The sequence below is a fragment of the Callithrix jacchus genome, chromosome 15 (genome assembly GCF_049354715.1).
Source record: "Callithrix jacchus isolate 240 chromosome 15, calJac240_pri, whole genome shotgun sequence".
Lineage (NCBI taxonomy): Eukaryota > Metazoa > Chordata > Mammalia > Primates > Cebidae > Callithrix > Callithrix jacchus.
Genome location: NC_133516.1, coordinates 36213290 through 36232292, shown reverse-complemented (window position 1 = coordinate 36232292; position 19003 = coordinate 36213290). Strand labels below are relative to the sequence as shown.

The window sequence follows — 19003 nt, the reverse complement described above, 5'->3', positions numbered from 1 at the left end:
AAATCCCGTCATGGCTCCCACAGCCTAAGATTTCTGTCTTTATTTAAAACCCTCATCATCAAGGCTCTGGAAATCTGACGACTCAGGAAGTACTGTGTGCCTCAGTCCACAGGAAACTCCAGCACCTGGTAGAATGAGCTTCATAAAGGACAAGGAGGCACCACAGAAATATTTGCTATTCTGGATCAAACGTAAAGCTAATTAATCATTTTGAGTCACACATCACTGTGCATAGCAGAAACAATACTGCTGATGTTCTAAAGACACAGTGCAGCTCTATGGGCTTGGGAGCCCCAGTGGGAGGGAATTCTGAAGATCTACAAGGCGTTTAAAGGGGTGCTGTTTCTTTCCTGGTTTACTAAGCAATGCATTTAAGGGCCCTGAACATTTGTCACTTTGCACACCTTGTTCGTGCCATTTCCCCAGCTTCAAAAAGCTCCCACGAAAGCTCCCATGCCCACCCTCTGACTCCCAGGACTGCTCCTCCCACAGAGCCTTCCTCACATTGCCCCAGCCGCCCACTCCCCCCAGCCAGCACCTCCCGGGATCACACAGCAGAGTGCTGGGCCTTAACGACGGGACCAGCTTCTCCATTCTGTCTCACATTAAGCCGCTCCTCCTCCATCTTCCCCTCATGGAAAGTTCTCTGAAAGGCAGAGACAGTGATTTCTGTCATCATCGGGTTCTTTACAATGGCAGGTCTTAGGAAATGTTGGGCTGAGATAAAATGGTTAACCCTCAGGATATCACCTTAAATCCAATGAAAACCCTTAATCCTCAAATTATAGGCCCTATAAACAACTCTACCATGACTGATGCTAGCAACACGAGAACACAAATCCTTGTCTATTTCTAGAGGAGGAGAAATAAACGGGGAAGCCCACTGGCCTGTAAGAAGGCCTCACTCAGCTCCCTGCAGGACACAGCTAAACTAGCAAAGAAAGGTGCTCTGCTGAGGAAAAGTGGCCATACTTCCTCCCATTTACAAATAACACGTTGGGTTTAGGAGAGATGAGGCAGGTGGCCAGTGGACCTCCGAGGCAGGTCAGCATCTGAGTTATAGTTTGCAAGTGAAGGGGAAAAGAGCTGGGCAGACATCTCCAAGCTGCACCTATGTGGCCTGTTGTCAGCAATACCACAGGAGCAGAAACTCTGCGAAGGCCACGGGGTTCAGGTCGGCTCGACTGCCGAGGGGAGAGCTGTGCAGAGGACAGGCAGACACTCTGACATCCAATCACTTCACAGGCACATCGCCGAGTCTGAGACTCAAATGAATGTCTATTTATAAACTCTGAACTTGCCTTCAGCAAACAGCTCTAGAAACTCTCCCTCAGTCTTCTGATCCTCAGGTGCTGAAGCCCTGGTCCCTTCCTGAGCCTAGCAAGAAGCAGGGAGGGAGAGAAGCAGGGCCTGACCCTGCTTGCTCCCAGTCAGCACACAGGTTTGCACCAGCTGCCGCATCTGAGATCGCAGAACACTCCCTCCCCATGGAGGTAAAGAGCCCAGGTTTGAAGAAAGGTAAGGGCCATGACAGAGAGCCAAGAAGCCCCTCCAGCAGGGGTCTCTCAGCCCCACCTTTCACACTCCACAACACCCAGAGGATGCACAGTTGCACCTCACCTGCCCTTCCTATCGCAGCTCACCCCGACCTTCATACTGGCTGTGCTCCAGCCAAAGGGCCCACTGCTTCCTCCCTGAAACCTGGCCTTTGCCCACCTCCACACCTCTCTCATGCGAGTCCCCAGTGTCACATCGCAGGCGACACTGAACGATCACACCTACGATCCATGCATCCTTCAGGGCCGGGGCCAAATGCTCCCCCAAGCCCTGTACTCGATTCCTCCTCGGCTCCCTCAGCGCAGCCCGCGCCAGCCCCATGTGCCCTGCAGCTCTGCTCCCTGGTGCTGTATTTCGTGTGAGCAGACCTGCCACTCCCTAGGAGATAGCACTGCACTCCACATCCTCTCCAGCTCCGGGTTTGCCCTGGACCCAGCAACAGGCCTTGCTGAGAGTACAACATTCAAGGCCCTCTGCTCAAGCAGGGACCTGCTCAGCCATCCCCTACAGCGTAGGGCCGGCCTCAGGTCCACCAAGCCTCTCAATGGCTATGTGCCCTTGACCTACGTTCTCGGTTCTTCCTATTCAGTGCTTCCAGATTTGAAGCAAGTCACAGACATCTTAGTCAAATGCTCCGCTGGATTCCAATTTCCACTCTGACCTGAGGCATAGAGGGCCCCAGAGAGAATAAAAGCACATCTGTGGGGAAAGTATGTGGTGAATGAGACGCTGTAGTTGACAATGACAATTAATTTCAGTGATTGACTGAGTTCTCAGGCCTTGCCTCCTGCAGAAAGTGCTCTCGAGTGCCTCGTGTCACAGTGTGGGGTGTCGGTGGGTGGGCTGCAAAGCAGCCATCTCTGATTCACATGCCCCTTAACACCTGCCTAGAACAGTGAGCCGGTTTCCCCCCAGCCCCTGATGGGCTAAGCATATGGCTTCACATGAATAGCACAGGTAGGAGCCGTATCAGGTGGCCTAAGAGTGAGAGTCGAGAGTAACCCTGCCCTTCAAATTCTTGCCCAATAACACTGCTCACATTGAGGTGAGGGAAACCACAGCTTCCTCTCCTGTGGTGCAAAAATACATGTCTCATCACCCCCGTGCCCACATGGAAATGCACTTACTGAATACCCCAGAACAATGGTGGGCCCCTCTGACCCTCCCTGGCTGTAAAGCCATCTTACCAAATACGACTCTAAACCCCAAACCTCAGGCAGAAATCCAGAGTCAGCGCCAGTGCGCCTGTTCTCTCTGTGATGTGATGTGTGCAGGCAGAAGGGACCAGATGGCTGGGAGAAGGCCGTCCCGCTCACAGCCTGGGTCAGAGTCGAGCAAGGCCTGCTGCCAGGCGTCTGCGCCTGACACTGAGTCTGTCTAGCCAGGGGCAGGAAGGGCTCTACATACTGTTTCGTTTGCCTTCCTCTCCTCCTTCTTCCTCGTTCTCGGGATCAATGTCCTCAGCTTGGGTGATCCAATCCAAGTAGCCCTTTAGATCCTCCTCCAGCTGCTGTTTCTCCCGGAGCTTCTGGAAATCTCCCCGTGCTTTTGCTTTCTCTCTTTCCTTTGAGAATTCTCTGAAGGAGGCAAAGACGACAAGAATATGTCAGGGCATCCTTGGGGACCTGCCTCCTGAGCCACTGCCCTGCTGCACAATAGTCTTGTGGCAGGATGCACAGCACTGAGTACAGCCACATGAGCACAGCAATGGAGCCACACACGTGGACAGGACAGAAGACAGTGTCTTCCCAAGCAAGACTGTGGGGGTCAGAGTCGCAGAGCCCACATCAACACACATGCATCACTTCTTAGAAAATGAACTCCCCTCAGATGACAGCTATGCCAAGGGGCCTGGGCCCAAAACACCATGTGCTGTCATGTTGGGCCTCTGACACCCCCAACCAGGGGCCTGAACTCAGAGACACCCCACCTGCCCCAGAGCCTCCTCAGATACCTAGCATCACACCTCAAAGAAGAGGGACCCAAATGGGCCAAGCTGTGGTCAAAGGGTACCAGGTTTAGGGCTTCTTCAATGCTTTTGGGCAACACTTTGCATCAATATTGTGTGCTGCCCCTTTCGTCCAAACCAAGGGCTCTGAGGGAACAGCAGTCCTTGCTGGTGCCCACACTAGGCTTCTCTACCCATCACCTGCAGGTTTGGGCCAGAGCAGTGGACAGAGTCAAGGCAGTCCCCACCCTCTCCACAACCCAGTTCTCCCTTCCCAGATGGGAACTCAAGCACTGATGAAGCATTACCATTTTTCTTAACCCTTCCTACTTGCCATGGTCTTCCCCCAAAAGTCTTCCCTGCAGGAGGGGAAGAGGCATTTGATTTGCTGCCCATTTGTGGAAACACCTGCCCTGGAAAGGCTCTGGCAGACAGGTAAATGTTCCCAACTGTAGGCTGTTTATGCTACCTTCCACCATGTGTGCAAGCCTCTATCTATGCATATATACAAACCCCACACTCACTCAGGCAAGACTGAGAGTCAGGTGGATGATTATCCTGTTTTTATATACGAGGAACCATCTGCATCTCTAACCGTGAGTTGTTACAGGAGCCAAGATATAAGCGTTAGAGATTTAGTAAGTACACTTAAAAAGCTGCTAAGAAAGCAGGTGAGGTGACAGCAATGCAGTTTCTGAACACAGATCCTGAGATTCTGACATAGGTTTCTTCCGTCTGCCTTCCTGAATTCATTCCAAGTCAAAGCCAGTGCATCTATCTTTCAGGGTCCTACCTCAGTAACCCAACCCACACAATTGACGAATGGGGAAGTGATCTGCTTTCATAAAGCTAACCCTGGCTGGGCGTGGTGGCTCATGCCTGTAATCCCAGCACTTCGGAAGGCTGAGGCAGGTAGACTACCTGAGGTTAGGAGTTCGAAACCAGCTTGGCCAACACCCTGAAAACCCATCTCTACTAAAATACAAAAATTAGCCAGGTGTGACGACATGCACCTGTAATCCCAGCTACTTGGGAGGCTGAGGCAGAACTGCTTGAACCTGGGAGGTGGAGGTTGCAGTGAGCCAAGTTCATGCACCCACTGCACTCCAGCCTGGATGCCAGAGCAAGGCTCCATCTCAAACAAAACAAAACAAAATGAACCCCATATTCATACCCCTCCCTCAACTCCAGGATGTCGAGGGGCTGAACAGATGCTTGCACACCCAGTGACACTAATACTTCAGATAAGAAACTGGAATCCTCACCAAGTGCCACCCTCTGCCCACAATTAGAAAGAATCCCAGTGAGGCAGAAGTTGCAGTGAGCTGAGATAGCGCCACTGTACTCTAGCCTGGGCAACAGAGCAAGACTCCATCTGAAAAAAAAAAATAAAAGGATCTCCCCACTTTTCAGACTCCCTGGAACCTGTGCTTGGCCCTTGAGTGGTCTCCACTGCACCCCCTGTGAAAAAGGAAGGAGGCAAGGCTTTGTGGATCTAGAGAGTAAGCAGGAGTCGATCAAGCCCAGACACATGCCCTGACCTCCCAGCCCAAAGAACACGTCCTGCCTCAAAAAAATAAGGACTCCAGTGTCTTGCTGTTCACACACACCACACCCTGAGAACAGTTTGGGGTTTCTAGACCTCCAGGGATTCCTGACATATGGGAAATACATAACTCAGCTCTAGGTAAATTCACCAAATGACTCTCTGAACTCTGAAAAAGTCACAATCCAGAATCACATCCCTGAGCAACAGTAAGAGGGCTTGGAATGTCATGTGCCTGTAGGAAAATGAATTATATAATGTGTTTTCTTACACGACTATAAAGAAAAGTAGACCTTCAGCTCTATTATTCACCAAAAAAGTATCCTAGTACAAATCTGTTTGCATGTGTTGATTCTGAACTTAGCACACTAAATTCAGATGGTTACATACAAGCAAGGTATTCTTACTTTGGGTCCATACATATATGAGCTCTTGGGAAAAAATTATGAAGATAGTAAAGGAGTTACCCTGAGAAGCGTAAGGACATTCATTTTATAATGTATGTAATTTTATACATTTATTATAAAATGAATGTCCTTACGCTTCTCAGGGTGACTCTATCTTTGCAATTTTGTTTCATAATATTTTATGCATTTTTAACATTACAAATATAAAAATCCCCTTTCTAACAAGCTGCATCACTACTGCACATTTTTGGCTACTGGGACACAGTTAAGCAGGCATAAGTAAAACCCTACTCTGACTAAAATTCCTAAAACACCCTGCCAAGTCCTGGTTTATGACCCACTCACAATAATGGTCACTATCACAAAAGCTCACACAACAAAACTGCTGATACAGACCCTCTGAACTGATTTTAGACAGTTCTGAATGACCAAACAGAGGTAAGATTTATGCAGTAAAAATCTGTTGGCCACGGGGCAGGATGGAAGAAGCAGGCAGGGAGGCAGAGTCCCTGTGATAAACCCAGATAAAGCCTTGGCCCTCCTACACCACTCTGGGCTCTCCGTCTGAAGGCTTGGCTTCTAGTCCCAGCTCTGCCGCTGTTGTGTTCTGAGCTTCAGTTTTCTCACTTGCAAACAGACACAACCATACCCATTCTGTTGTTTCACAGGGATTAAGCAAGCATTCAGTAAGATGAGGCTTTGAAAAGCATAAAGGGCGGTATCAACATGAAGTTCCAATGTAGAATAGTTGCTGAATCCAGACATAAGAAAGACATTTAAAAGGCACATGGAAGAGCTTTCTCAAATATCAAAGGCAGAAAAATTAGCACTAGCTGTGAGTGGGCTCTAAGCTGTCACAAATCCATCAGGATTGGGGGACACATAGAAGGACACATGGGTCCTAAGGCTCAGAGTGACTGCAGTGAGCCAGCAAACTCACTGCCAATCCTGTACATTGTCTGCTCAGTTCAGAAATACCCATTCCCATCACAACTGACCCTCTGATCCTGAAAATCCCACCTCAAGTCCAAGTCACCGTCTATCAAACTTTGTGATGATGGACACAAAATTACTCCACTTTGCATAAGAATTCATCATATTCTAAGAATCCTATTACTAAGAGATTGTTTTACAAAGCTTATTTAATAAACCTGTTGGTAGAAACCAACAGACTTTTGCAAGTGATTAAAAATCCAACAACTGTTATATGCTAGGAGGCTTCTTGTTCCAAACCAGAATTTTGATTATGGTGTGTCTGACCAAAAGATAAATAAGAAGTGCCTGGAAAAAAAAAAGGCAAATACAGCGTACTACCCTTTGCTCATACTGGGAAATAAAATGCACATATTTCTCTAGGATGTATCTAAAAGCAGAAAACAAGGGGCAGGAATGAATTAGGCAGAAGGAATCAAGGTTGCAGTGACACCCTTAAGTACATCTTTTTCTATAGTTTGACTTGGGAGCCATGTTAATGTTCTTCACCTTAAATTTTTTTAAATTAAGTCAATAAGGATGAGATGAAGGGAAAATACTCCTAAGCTGAAAGTGAATTGAAACAAATCTGTAATTCAAATGAATACCACAACCAGACTGAAGGAAGAAGACAAAACGAGTTCAAGTAGCTAATGGCTATCTGACGATACGCTCTTAGTTTTGGACAGGGTTAGAGGGATGAACAGCAAACAAACGCCGAACTCTTCAGGAGTTTCGTTTTTTGTAGTGATGCATGGGAACCACTGGTAGGCAAAAGGGATGAGAAAATGGGGGGGCCCTTGTTTACACAGTAAAATATGTTAAGGAAAAACATTTGACAATCACATTCCTATTTTTATTTTTATTTTTGGGACAGGGTCTGGGCTCTGTCACCCAGGCTGGAGTGCAGTGGTATGACCTCCACCTCTTGGGTTCAAGTGGTTCTTGTGCCTCAGTCTCCCAAGCAGCTGGAATTACAGGTGTGCATCACCACATCCAGCGAACTTTTTGTATTTTTAATAGAGACAAGACTTCTCTGTGTTGGCCAGGTCAGTCTCAAACTTCTAGCCTCAAGGGATCCACCCGCCTTGGCCTTCCAAAGTGCTGAGATTACAGTCATGAGCCACTGCGCCTGGCCGGTGTTCTTGATGCTTTCATTGACATAAAAGACTGATGATGTTTAAAAAGTTTTCATCTTTTGAGAAGATGAATCATTTTCAGAGTTGGTGTTCCCTAGCTTTTAATGACTAGATTATCTGCCATGAACAGAACACAGAATTAGCAGCTGGGCCACCCCACGCAGACCACACCTCAGAAACTGTTTACATGTGGCACTTACCCTGAACAGGAGACTGGGGTAGGGATGGAGTGAACAAAGGCATCATCTGTCTGGTCAGGTCAGATCTCTCCTTTCTGACCTCTTCCCCCTTGAACTCTGCATTCTAGCCATCCTAATGTTCACTCAGCTCCCCCAAGGCATGTAGCTCTTTCGACACCAGGCCACTGTGCATGCAGTTCCCCACATAACCCCTCCTGCACTTCCAGATATCATCCTATTCAGCTGGCTTAGGACATAAGGACTTTTCTCTAATGTCTTCAGAGTCCCCCGGCTTAGAACCCTGCTTTTGTAGAATGTATTTCACAGTCCTGCAATTATTTAATATTTTCTTTTACTCACCAGACTGTAAGTTCTGTGAAGGAGGGGCTATGTCTGTTTTATCTTAGTATACTGGTTCCTGGTATAACAAACCTGGTCATTAGTAGTTGCTTGATAAAAATTACCTAAATAATTGCTTTCACAAGCATGAGCTTTACATTAATGATGATCAGATCAAAGACTGCAAGTTTGGGCTTTGTGCTGGGTGTATTTGGCCACAGTCGGTATGCAACTTCCACCACCTAAAACTATACCCATCGTGCCATTAATAAACAAAACCAAAACCAAGCAGAAGTCTTGTATAAGTATTAAAATACATACACATATGTACATTATATATATATACACACACACACAAAGTATCTGAGGCATCTGAGCATGAAATATGCCTTCCTTTCACTGTATCTCCTTGTCTGAGGACAGAAGAGCTTCTCTCTCTTTGAAGGGTTAGTTTCCATGGCTACCAAAGACATGCCAACGCTTCTAGCAGAAAATTTGTCCCAAGGATGAGAATCCATGAAGTTTGCATGCTAAAAGTTACAGACTTTGTTTCAATCTTCTTAAAACTTAAATATGTTTTAAGAGGGATTCTTCAATTGGGAGGCCAAGGCAGGCAGATCACTTGAGGTCAGTTCAACACCAGCCTGGCCAACATGGGGAAACCCCATCTCTACTAATAATACAAAAATTAGCGTGGTGTAGTGGTGCATGCCTGTAAACCCAGCTGCTCGGGAGGCTGAGGCAGGAGAATCTCTTGAACCCTGGAGGCAGAGGTTGCAGTGAGCTGAGATCGTGCCATTGCACTCCAGCCTAGGCAACAAGAGCAACACTCTGTCTCAAAAAAAAAAAAAAAAAAAGGTATTATTCCAAACCATGAGCTCTCTTGTCTGCCATCACTCTCTCTGAATGAAACAGATCACTTAATCACATGAGCCAAACCAATATCATCACATATCTTCATGACAGGTTTCAAATACTGCTATTTAAGAAGTCACTTCATAAACACACCCTGCTAGACTTGTCAGATCCCAGTTTTTCAAGAAATAATAAGATGTGCATGTGAAACCTGGCTTGGGAAGGTGGCAGAATCACCTAAAATGAGCATGTGTGAAGGCACGAGCCACTGCAGGCCATTGGCTACTCATATGTCAATACAGTTTGTTGTGTGACAGGCCTGGTTACAACTGCCAGAATGAGCTCATGGCTGGATCAGAGCTGCTAGGGGTTCCCACTGTGGAGGAGCAATGTGGACCCAGGGAAGGCGCAGATATTGAACTCCCTGCTGGTATATCCCCAAAGCAGTCACTGTAGGAAATTCAGCCCAAATCTCACTCATAGACCACATGGAGGCAATCCACCCTGTGAGCTGCATCAAGAGTGACAGAGGAGTTTCCCCCACAGGGGGAGTGCCCACTGAAAGGTGCAGTGGGTGGGAAGCACCCAGACTTGGCTGATGAGAACAGGCAAAGAGCACCACATCCCAGGGGCAGGCTCAGGGATTGGGAGATCCACCCTCAAGCAGCAGGACCCAAAAGGAGCACCTGAGCTCCAAAGAGACTTGTTCACAAGCAGATTCAAGAGGAAAAAGAAACCAATTTATCTGAAACCTCTATCCCACGGTTCCACTCAGGTAATTAATTTCAGGAAGAGGGGAAAAAAAAGCGACCAAGCATAGAGCTTTGAGAATAGAGCAGCTCAGGATGTATGAGCACATACCCAGGCTGGGAAGACAGGGTCCCACAGCGGGTTTCCTCTCACCAGACAGAGAATGAGCTTCCAACTGATGAGAAAAGCAGCTTGGACTCTGGAGACAGTCAGTGTAGATTTAATTCCTAGCTTAACTACTTACTAGCTGTGTACATTTTGAGAAAATTGATAAATCTCCCTGAGTCTTGATTTCCTCACCTATAAACTGAGGCAAAGAACACTTACCTCATCAAAATAGTGGAGAAGATTAAAATAAACTGAATCAAGCACAGGACTATAAGCAATAATAAAAAAAAAAAATTCTGGCCAGTGCAGTGGCTCACGCCTGTAATCCCAGGGCTTTAGAAAGCCAAGGCAGGATAGCTTGAGCCAGGGATCCAAGACCAGCCTATGCAACACGGACAGATCCTGTTTCTACAGAAAAACTTTAAAAAATAGCTGGGTATGGTGGCATATGCCTGTAGTCCCAGCTATTTGGGAGGCTGAAGTAGAAGGATCACTTCAGCCCAGAAGTTTGAGGCTGCAATGAGCTATGAGGGCACCTTTGCGCTCCAGCCTGGGTGACAGAGCAAGACCTTATCTCTGTAAGAAAAATTTTTTAAAAAGGAAACAAAAATTTTCTCATACAATCCACATCTCCAGACTTGACAATCAAAATCCAGAGACCTCTCCTTATCCGAGAGGCACGAGCCACCACTAACTTCCACATCTATGCCTTCCCTTCCATCTCCACCTCTGCACCCCTGTGCAGACCCCACCAGCCCCAATCCCATTGCTGCAGCCCCCACCCCCAGGGCTCTAACTCCACTATGCTCTGGGAAGTGCCAGCTTTACCTTCCAGGCACAGTTGTCAACCATCACCTTATTTCAAACACTCTGACAGTTCCCACAGCTGAAAGAAAAAACTCACTTCCCTCAGTGGGTATTGCCAACTGCACATCCACTGTGCTTACCGCTCATCAAACACAGAGCACCCTGGCAGCCTCACCATTGCACTCACTGGCTCTGACAAGCATGAGGCACCAGGTCCCACTTTCTTTGCCACTTACTTCCTTTCTTTATCATCCTTATGACTCCTGTCCATCCTTCAGCGCCCACTGGAGCCCAGCTTCCTTGGGGGAGGCTCTGACCTACCAATGTTCTGCTGTGCTCCTAGGGCATACTGACAGGCACAGATTTGGTGCTAAAACATCCCTGACTGATGGCCGAAGTGGGAGAGAGCACAGCTGCTGGAATCCACGCTGGGCCCTGGAATTCCTGGCATGTGTCTGTGGGCCTGTTTGTAAGAAATAGCTTATGATTCAAGGACAGGTGAGTCTCTGGGGACAACACACCTCTGGGAAGGTGGTGTGCTCTCACCCACTGACTTAGAATCCTTCAGATGCATCAAAGGTCTCCAGGACTCAGAGACCCAAAGCTGCCAGCAGGCAACTTAAACCAAGGTTTATTTTAAAGCAGAATTTTGAGGGAATGATGGGTTCAGAGTGGATTAATGTTTTATCCCTGAACCCAAAACCAAACTCATGACAATCAGACTTAGAGAAATCAGGCTAATGCACCAAGTACCTCTCCAGGTCTTGAGAGGATGTGGGGCGCTGGAGGGAAGTGCAAGTGAACATCCAGATTGCAAATGAGACGACCTTTCCAGCTCACAGAAATGACCTCTGAGAAGGAGACCGCAGTCAAGCCAGTGTGGAGCTCCCACACAATTGGAAAGGTGCTTCTGCTCATCCAGGCCCTTCCCATCCATTCCCCTCCTTAGTTATTAGGATGACTCTGTGAGAAAAGTCAGAGATGGGCCACTCCAATTTTAGGAAGAAAATGCCTTGATTTGGAGGAGTGAAGTACACTGACCAAAGAAGTCACGCCTCTAGGAAGTACAGAGCCAGCGCGGAAGCCAGGACCTCTGACCCTGCCTTTGTGCTCCCCCTACTACGAGAGAAACCAGTAACCCCCCGGCCAGCAGAGCCCTCGCAGGCCAGGGTAGCACAGCTCTCGGCCAGAACACTGCCTCATCCCAGCTGGGCAGACCTCCACTCCAGGCTGAGTCTCTGGAGACTGAAGCTTCCAACAGCCCAAGCCAGGGCTGATGGACAATAACACTCCAGGCAGAGCAAGCCAGGGTCTTCCAGCTGAGGCCCCGCACCCACAGAAGGCACACCCACACCCAGCCTCGGCTATCTGTGCTGCTGCCTTGGGTTGGACACTGCCCAGAGTGTGGCGTAGCGTACCATCTTCGAAACCCCTCTCAACTTGCTTGTCACCAACTCAGCCTTCCCCCACTTCATTCCTGCCCTGCCCCCCACCAGGGTTGCTCTCCCACACCTGCAGCCTCTTCAAAGGGGTCCCACATTCTTGCCACTTTGTGATCCCTGCAGTCCTCACAGACCCAGCCTACCTCCAGGCCTTCCTGTTCCTCTTCACGTCCAGGGCAATACTCCCTCACCCTGCTATAAAAATCAAGAAAAACCCTTGTCCTTTGAGGATGGTACCAGTGGGCCACATGCCCTCCTCCAGTTCCTCCTCAGCATCTTCTGCCGGCCTCAGGAAATGAGGATTTCCACTACTGGCTTGTGACCTTCTGCTCCATCCCCCATTCTACAACCTCCCTGGGGTCTCCAACAGCCCCTGATGCCCTCATCCTAGCTTGTCAATTCCTCCAATGACCATCTCTTCCATGCTGCTTCAGCCACCCGATCCCACTGTCATACTAAACTTTATCCTCGCCAAATTATGAGTTCAAGCCTTCATTTCTCTGACCACAACCTTCTCTCATTCCAGCTGACTTATTCAATTATTCCCACTAGACACATTTCTAACCTCTCTCAAGTGTCCAGTCCACTGATTTCATTTTTTTTAGGTTTCTCCTTCCCTCTTTATATACCTTAAATAAAATGATCTGTCATCTCAGCAACATCCTTGCTAACATCCTCAGCTGTCTTCCATCTTTTTATGCATGCACAGCTAGCAGACCTCTCCTTTTCTATTCAGTTAGCAAAAAGTGCAAAGCTTCCCTTTCTCCATGTCTGGATAAGAACAGCCAAGCATGGTTATAGAAAGTCACACAATGGGAGTGGCTGACATCAGAACAGACTCAAATCCAATAGGACCTCAATGTTACTGATCATCTATCTTGATTCTCTGCAATGATTGTTCTGAGCCTTTTCCACTCTCCTCAGACATACCACTGCCACCTACCCCCTCAACTCCCACAGTTAACTCTGCTTCCTCTTACAGAGAAATTAGGAATTAAGTCAGGAATACTCTCAGCTTCCCACTATCAAACCCAACTCGTATCTGCCTCATCTTCTCTTCCCCTCATTACAAAGAAAAATACCTTCTCTTAATACTGTCTTCTGACATCTCAACAAATTGAGTTTTCCAATCCATGAACATATATCCTTCAATTTGTTGAGGTCTTTTAAAATTTCCTTCAGCAAACTTTGACATAGAAGAGGTCTTATACATCTCTCATTATACTTGTTCCTAGGAATTTCGTTTTTTAATTTTTTTGTATCTTCCATGTCTCTACATTTGGAACATATGGAAAACAGTCATGATGGCTGTTCATTTGTCCTTTTATGATAACTTTAACATCTGTGTAAGTTCTAGGTAGGTTTCAATTGACGGAGTCTTCTTACTATGGATCACCTTTTCCTGCTTCTTTGCACACCTGGTAATCTTGATTGAATGCCGGGCATAAACCGTGCTCAGTGCTAGATATTTTTGTGTTCCTAGAAATATTCTTTTGTTTTCTTCTGGGATACAATTAAGTCCCTTGAATCAAACTGTTGGATCCTTTCAAGTCTTGCTTTAATGGTTAGGTCGGGTCAGTCCGGAGCATCATTCAGTCTAAGGCTCAAGACTGAGACATCATCTTTTTGGTACTCAATCCAGTGGCCCACCGATTATGAGTTTTTCCAATCTGGATGGAAAACAGGCAATACTGGCAGGTAGGAACAGGCAATATTCCTGGACCCATGTGAATGATGAACACCTCTAACAGATTCAAAATCTTTTTTCCTTAGTCTTGGGTAGTTTTCTCTCACGTATGTGCTAAAAAGTACGCTGAATACTTAGGAGTCCCTCTGCTTATCTCTTGAGTTCCCTGTGTAATTCACTCCTCCCTGATACTCTGTCCTGCATACTCAAGCCACCTTGTTCTCCACAGACTATAAACCTCATCTTTTAACTCAGGGAGACCACAGGGCTCCACCTGGGATCCTCCTCTGTGTACCATGGCCCAGGAGCTCTCTCAAGCCAGTAAGCTGGGACAACTGTGGGTTTATTTCAAGCATTCCTATGTCTTGGAGATCACTGTCCTTCATTGCCTAATATCCAATGTCTTGAAAACCATTGTTTTAGATATTGCCCCTGTTTGGTTTTGTTTATTAGAATAAGCTTTTCGGTTTCTAAAAGAAAGGCTATTGAGATTTATAAATGGGACATTGAATGCATAGAGGAAAATAGAGGAAAATGGACATCTTAACAATATTGAGTCTTTCAATCGATGAGCATGGTATATTTTCATATATAGTTGTTTCAGGTGGGAGGATAAATCTAGTTCAGTTACTCTGTCTTCACTAGAAGCAGAGGTCTCTTAATTCTATTTTAATGGTATTTTAAGATTACTTTTATTAAAGTACAAAACACAAAAAATAGAACGTATACAATTCGAAATATACAGTTTGGCTAATGTTGACACCTATGTAAACAACACCCCTAAAATAACAACCCCCCCCAACAAAAGTTGTCTCATTCCTCTTCCCAATCAACTCCACCTCCCACCAGAAAACTAGTGATTTGCTTTCTTTCACTATAGATTAGTTCTGCCTGTTCTAGAACTTCATATAATATGTTCTTTTCTCTCTGGCTTCTTGTTTTCGAGTTTCATTTCAAGGAATGAAGTACTAATACAACATTAGTACTTCATTCCCTTTTATTGCTGAATAATATTCCAATGTGTGATTGATTATACCACAATTTGCTTATTTACCTATGGACATTTGAGTTTTTCTAGTTCTAGCTACTATAAATAAGGCTCTATGAGTGCTCATGTACCAGTCATTTTGTGGACACAGTTTTCATTTCTCTTGGGAAAATACCTAGAAATGGAATTGCTTGGCCATATGGTAAGTATACATTTAACTTTATGAGACACTGACAAACTTTCTCAAAGTAATTGTATCCTTTTATGTTTCTATAAACAATGTATGAGCATATCAGTTGCTACCTACTCTTGATGACACTTGGAAATAGTCTTTTTCATTCTAGCTATTGTACTACGTACCTAGCAGTTTCTTGTTTAACTTGTACTTCCCTCATGGTTAATGATACAGAACATCTTTAATGCATACTTACTGGCTACTCATATACATTCTTTTGTAAAGTATGTTTTAAAATGTTTTGCCAATTTTTGAGTCGTTCATCTGATTATCTAGTTATTAAGAGTTCTTCACATATTCTAGATACACAGATATAAGTGTTATATTTTCTGCCAAGGTGGTTTCCCTGTAAATTTCTAGTTTTTGAAGAGCAGAAATCTATTTAGAAGATACTTACATATTTAGCTTTTTAATTAGATCTATTATTTATTTCAAGCTTAATGTTTGTGTCTGATATGACCTGAGGATCACACTTTTTTTTGCAGATATCCAGTTTTTCCACCTTTTTTTTTTTTTTTTTTAACTAAAAAGAGTATCCTTTCTCCACTGAGAAAGGATAATTATTTAGTACCTTTATCAAAAAGCAATTGAACACATAAAGTAATTTCTGGATTTGTCGTTCCACTCCCTTGTTCTAGTCATCTATCTTCATGTCAAACATTGTATTACAGCTTTACGGTAAATCTTGAAACCAGCAGTGTAAGCCCTCCTGCTGTATTATTTCTTAGGATTATTTTCATTATTAGAGATCATTTGCGATTATATATTAGTTTTAGAATAAGCTTGTCAGTTTAAAGAAAGGCTATTGAGATTTATAAATGGGACAACACGAATGCACAGAAGAAAACTGACATCTTAACAATATTGAGTCTTTCAACCCATGAGTATGTTACATCTTCATTTATTTAGATCATTGTAATTTTAGTAGTCAGTGTTTTGTAGTTTTCAGTGTAGAGGTCTAGCACATCTTTTCTTATATTCATTCCTAAGTATTAGGAATGCTATTGTAAATAATTTTTGATGTTACTGTGATTTATAAAATTTTGTTTTCAACATTTGCAGTTGGTATATAGAAATAAAATGGAATGTCGCATACTGACTTTGTATTCTGTCACCCTGCTGTACTCACTGATTAATTCAAGTAGGTTTTTGGTTCAATTATTGGGGCTCTCTATGTAGACAATAATGTCTGCAAACAGAAATTCTTTCCAGTCTTTCTGCCTTTTATCTTTTTCTTGCCTTCATACTTTCAATAAAACATCGACTAGAAGAAGAGAGAGAAGAATGATTTCTTCATTCCTAATATTAAGAAGAAAACATTCAGTCTTTTACCAGTAAGTATTCTGTCAGCTACAGGTTTTTTTGGTAGATGATTTTTCAGGCTGAAAAATCTGCATTTTTTGTATATTCCTAGTTTTCTGAGTTATTATAAATGGTTATAAAATATTGTTAGTTTTATCTGCATTTATTGAGGTGATCATATGATTTCCTCTTTCATTCTATTAATATAATACATTAGTTATTTGATTTTCCAGTGGTGAACCAATGTGGTCTTTCTGGCATAAATCCCACTTGGTCATGAGATATTATTCCTTTCACCCTGCTACATTCTATTTGCTAATATTTGAGAACTTTTGTGTCCAAATTAATGAATTAATGAAAGATACTGTGCTTACTATGTCTCTGTAAAGTTTTGATATTGGGATTTTGGTCTCATGAGTTGGGAAATGTTCCCTTTAATTTTACTCCCTGAAATAATTTCTAGGGATGGTATGATTTCTTTCTAAATTGGCTGGTATAATTCACTTTTGACTTCCTCTAGGCCTCCAGTTTTCTTTGAGAGGTTTGTGATTCTGAATTCCATTTAAAAAGGCAAATATAGGACTCTCCCGATTTATTTCTTGGTAGGCTGTGTATTTTGTGGAATTTGCCTGTTTCTCCTGTTACTAAATTTGTCATAGAACAGTTTATTCTCTTATTATTTTAACATCTGGTGGTATCTGCTCTTTCATTTCTAAAACTGATAATTTGCTCTTTTTCCTTTTTTGATTAGTTTTGTTAGAGATTTATCAATTTTTATTAAGCTTTCCAAATAACTAACTTTATAATTTCTGTTTTCTATTTTATCTCCTTCTGTTATTCTTTTTTCTACTTACCTTGAACTTACTTGCTCTTCTTTTTCTAGATTAGTAGATAGAAATGCAGATCACTGAATTTAAACCTTTCTTCCTTACTGATAGAACTATAAATGTCCCTTTAAGCACTGTTTAAATGGATCATACAAATTCTCAGCTGGATTTTTTTTAATCATTCAATTACAAATATTTTCTAATTTTATTGTATTTTTTGATTATAGGTTATTAAATTTTCAAACATTTAGGGAGAGTTATAGACAGCTTGTTATTGACTTCTGTTTATAGCTACTGCTGTTATAACAAACATACTTTGTAAAATCTCAATCGTTCAACACCCACTACCTTTTCTTCTTCTCCTTTTTTTAAGACAGGGTCTCACTCTGCTACCCAGGCTGGAGCACAGAAGCATGATCACAGCTCACTGAAATTTCAAACTCCTACACTCAAGGGATCCTCCTGCCTCAGACTCCTGAGTAGCTGGGACTATAGGCACGCATCACATTGCCCAGCTAATTAAAAATACTTATGTTACTTTAGAGACAAAGTCTTGCTATCTTGCCCAGGCTGGTTTCAAACTCCTGGCCTCAAGTAACCCTTCTGCCTCACCCTCCTGAATCACTGGGATTACAGGTGCAAGCCATAGCACCCAGATGCTACATTTTCTTGATCATCTATCTCTGTATCCCCCTATGCATCTGTTAATTCATCTTATCTTTTTGAAGCATTTTAAGGTAAGTTGAAGGCATGAGAACACAGCATATTTTTTAGAAAATGTAAATTTGAATCTCATCACTCCCTGCTTAAAATTCTTCTGTGGGTTCCCTTACCATTCAGCTAACAACCAAAATCTTTGACACAGTCTAAAGGTCCTAGGTGACCTGGACTCTTCTGGTCAGTCTCTCTTCTTTCGTCTGCCTCCATCTCCATCCAGCTCCCCGGGTTCCTGTCGCCCTAGCTTCTTTCAGTTCCTCCAGCGTCCTCTGCTCCTTCCTACTGTACTGCCTTTCTGTGGGTTTTCCCTTTGACTGGAATACCCTCGCCCCAGCCTCTTCTCCCACCTTGCCTGGATATGGTGACTACTCATTCTTCATTTCCAGGAGGCTCCTACTCACTAGACTGACAGCAGTTGTGCCTGTTCAGCCCTCTCACAGCATCATGGACCCTTCTTTCAAAGCATTTATAAAAGTTTGTAATTGTCATTTTGGCTTCCATCATTAGATATAAGCTTCATGAAGAAAGAAACCATTTCACTCCACCAGTGTAACTGCAGTGCTTACACAGTACCTACATCCCATCATCCTAACCCTGGTGCCTACATCCCACCACTGTAGTCCCAGTGCCTACCTGGTGCCTACATTCCACCAGCATAACCCCAGTGCCCACCTAGCAGGGCACTTGGCATACATCTACCATGGTGTAGGAACTGAAAAAAAAAATTCATTAAGTGAATAAGTCATTTTTTAGGAAGTTAAGAGAGAGGGGGAAAAAAGATCTAACAGGATTTTCTGCTTCTTATTCATCTGTTATATCAAATTCAACTGCCTCCAGGCCAAGCACAGCTGCCCTATTTCCAGAGAGGTGAGGAGCAAAGTCATCCAGAAAGCTCTCCAAAGATAAAAATCCACAGTTCCCCAATGCTCTTCTAGGCAGCCAATCTAAATTCCCTTAAGACTGTGGATCTTTATGTTCATTTGAATCTCAAAAATACAGCTCTGCATATCAAAGCTGTCTTATTTTTTCCAGAGAAAATCTCCTTAATAAATGGTATCTTCAAGGGTTTAACACCAACACCTCACTCCATGCAATCTCATCTCACACACCAGGGCAGTAACGATGGCTCTCTTTTGCTTTGTGGCACTGTGAATGCTGTCTCATGTGGCAGGAGGATACTTAGGGTGTGGGTGCATAC

The 19003-nt window shown here is 44.2% G+C and overlaps 1 protein-coding gene across 49 annotated transcripts in view; it reads right to left on the bottom strand.

Annotated features, from left to right (window-relative positions):
* Positions 1-19003, bottom strand: part of CACNA1D (calcium voltage-gated channel subunit alpha1 D) — a 322332-nt gene that overhangs the window by 108282 nt on the left and 195047 nt on the right. For all 49 annotated transcript variants that reach the window (XR_013527364.1, XM_078351159.1, XM_078351167.1 and 46 more), the window contains one exon: positions 2965-3134. Coding sequence is in view for 48 of the 49 variants with exons in the window: in XM_078351159.1 (XP_078207285.1) it covers positions 2965-3134 (170 nt within the window). In the remaining variant the exon portion in view is untranslated. The remainder of the gene's footprint in view (positions 1-2964; positions 3135-19003) is intronic.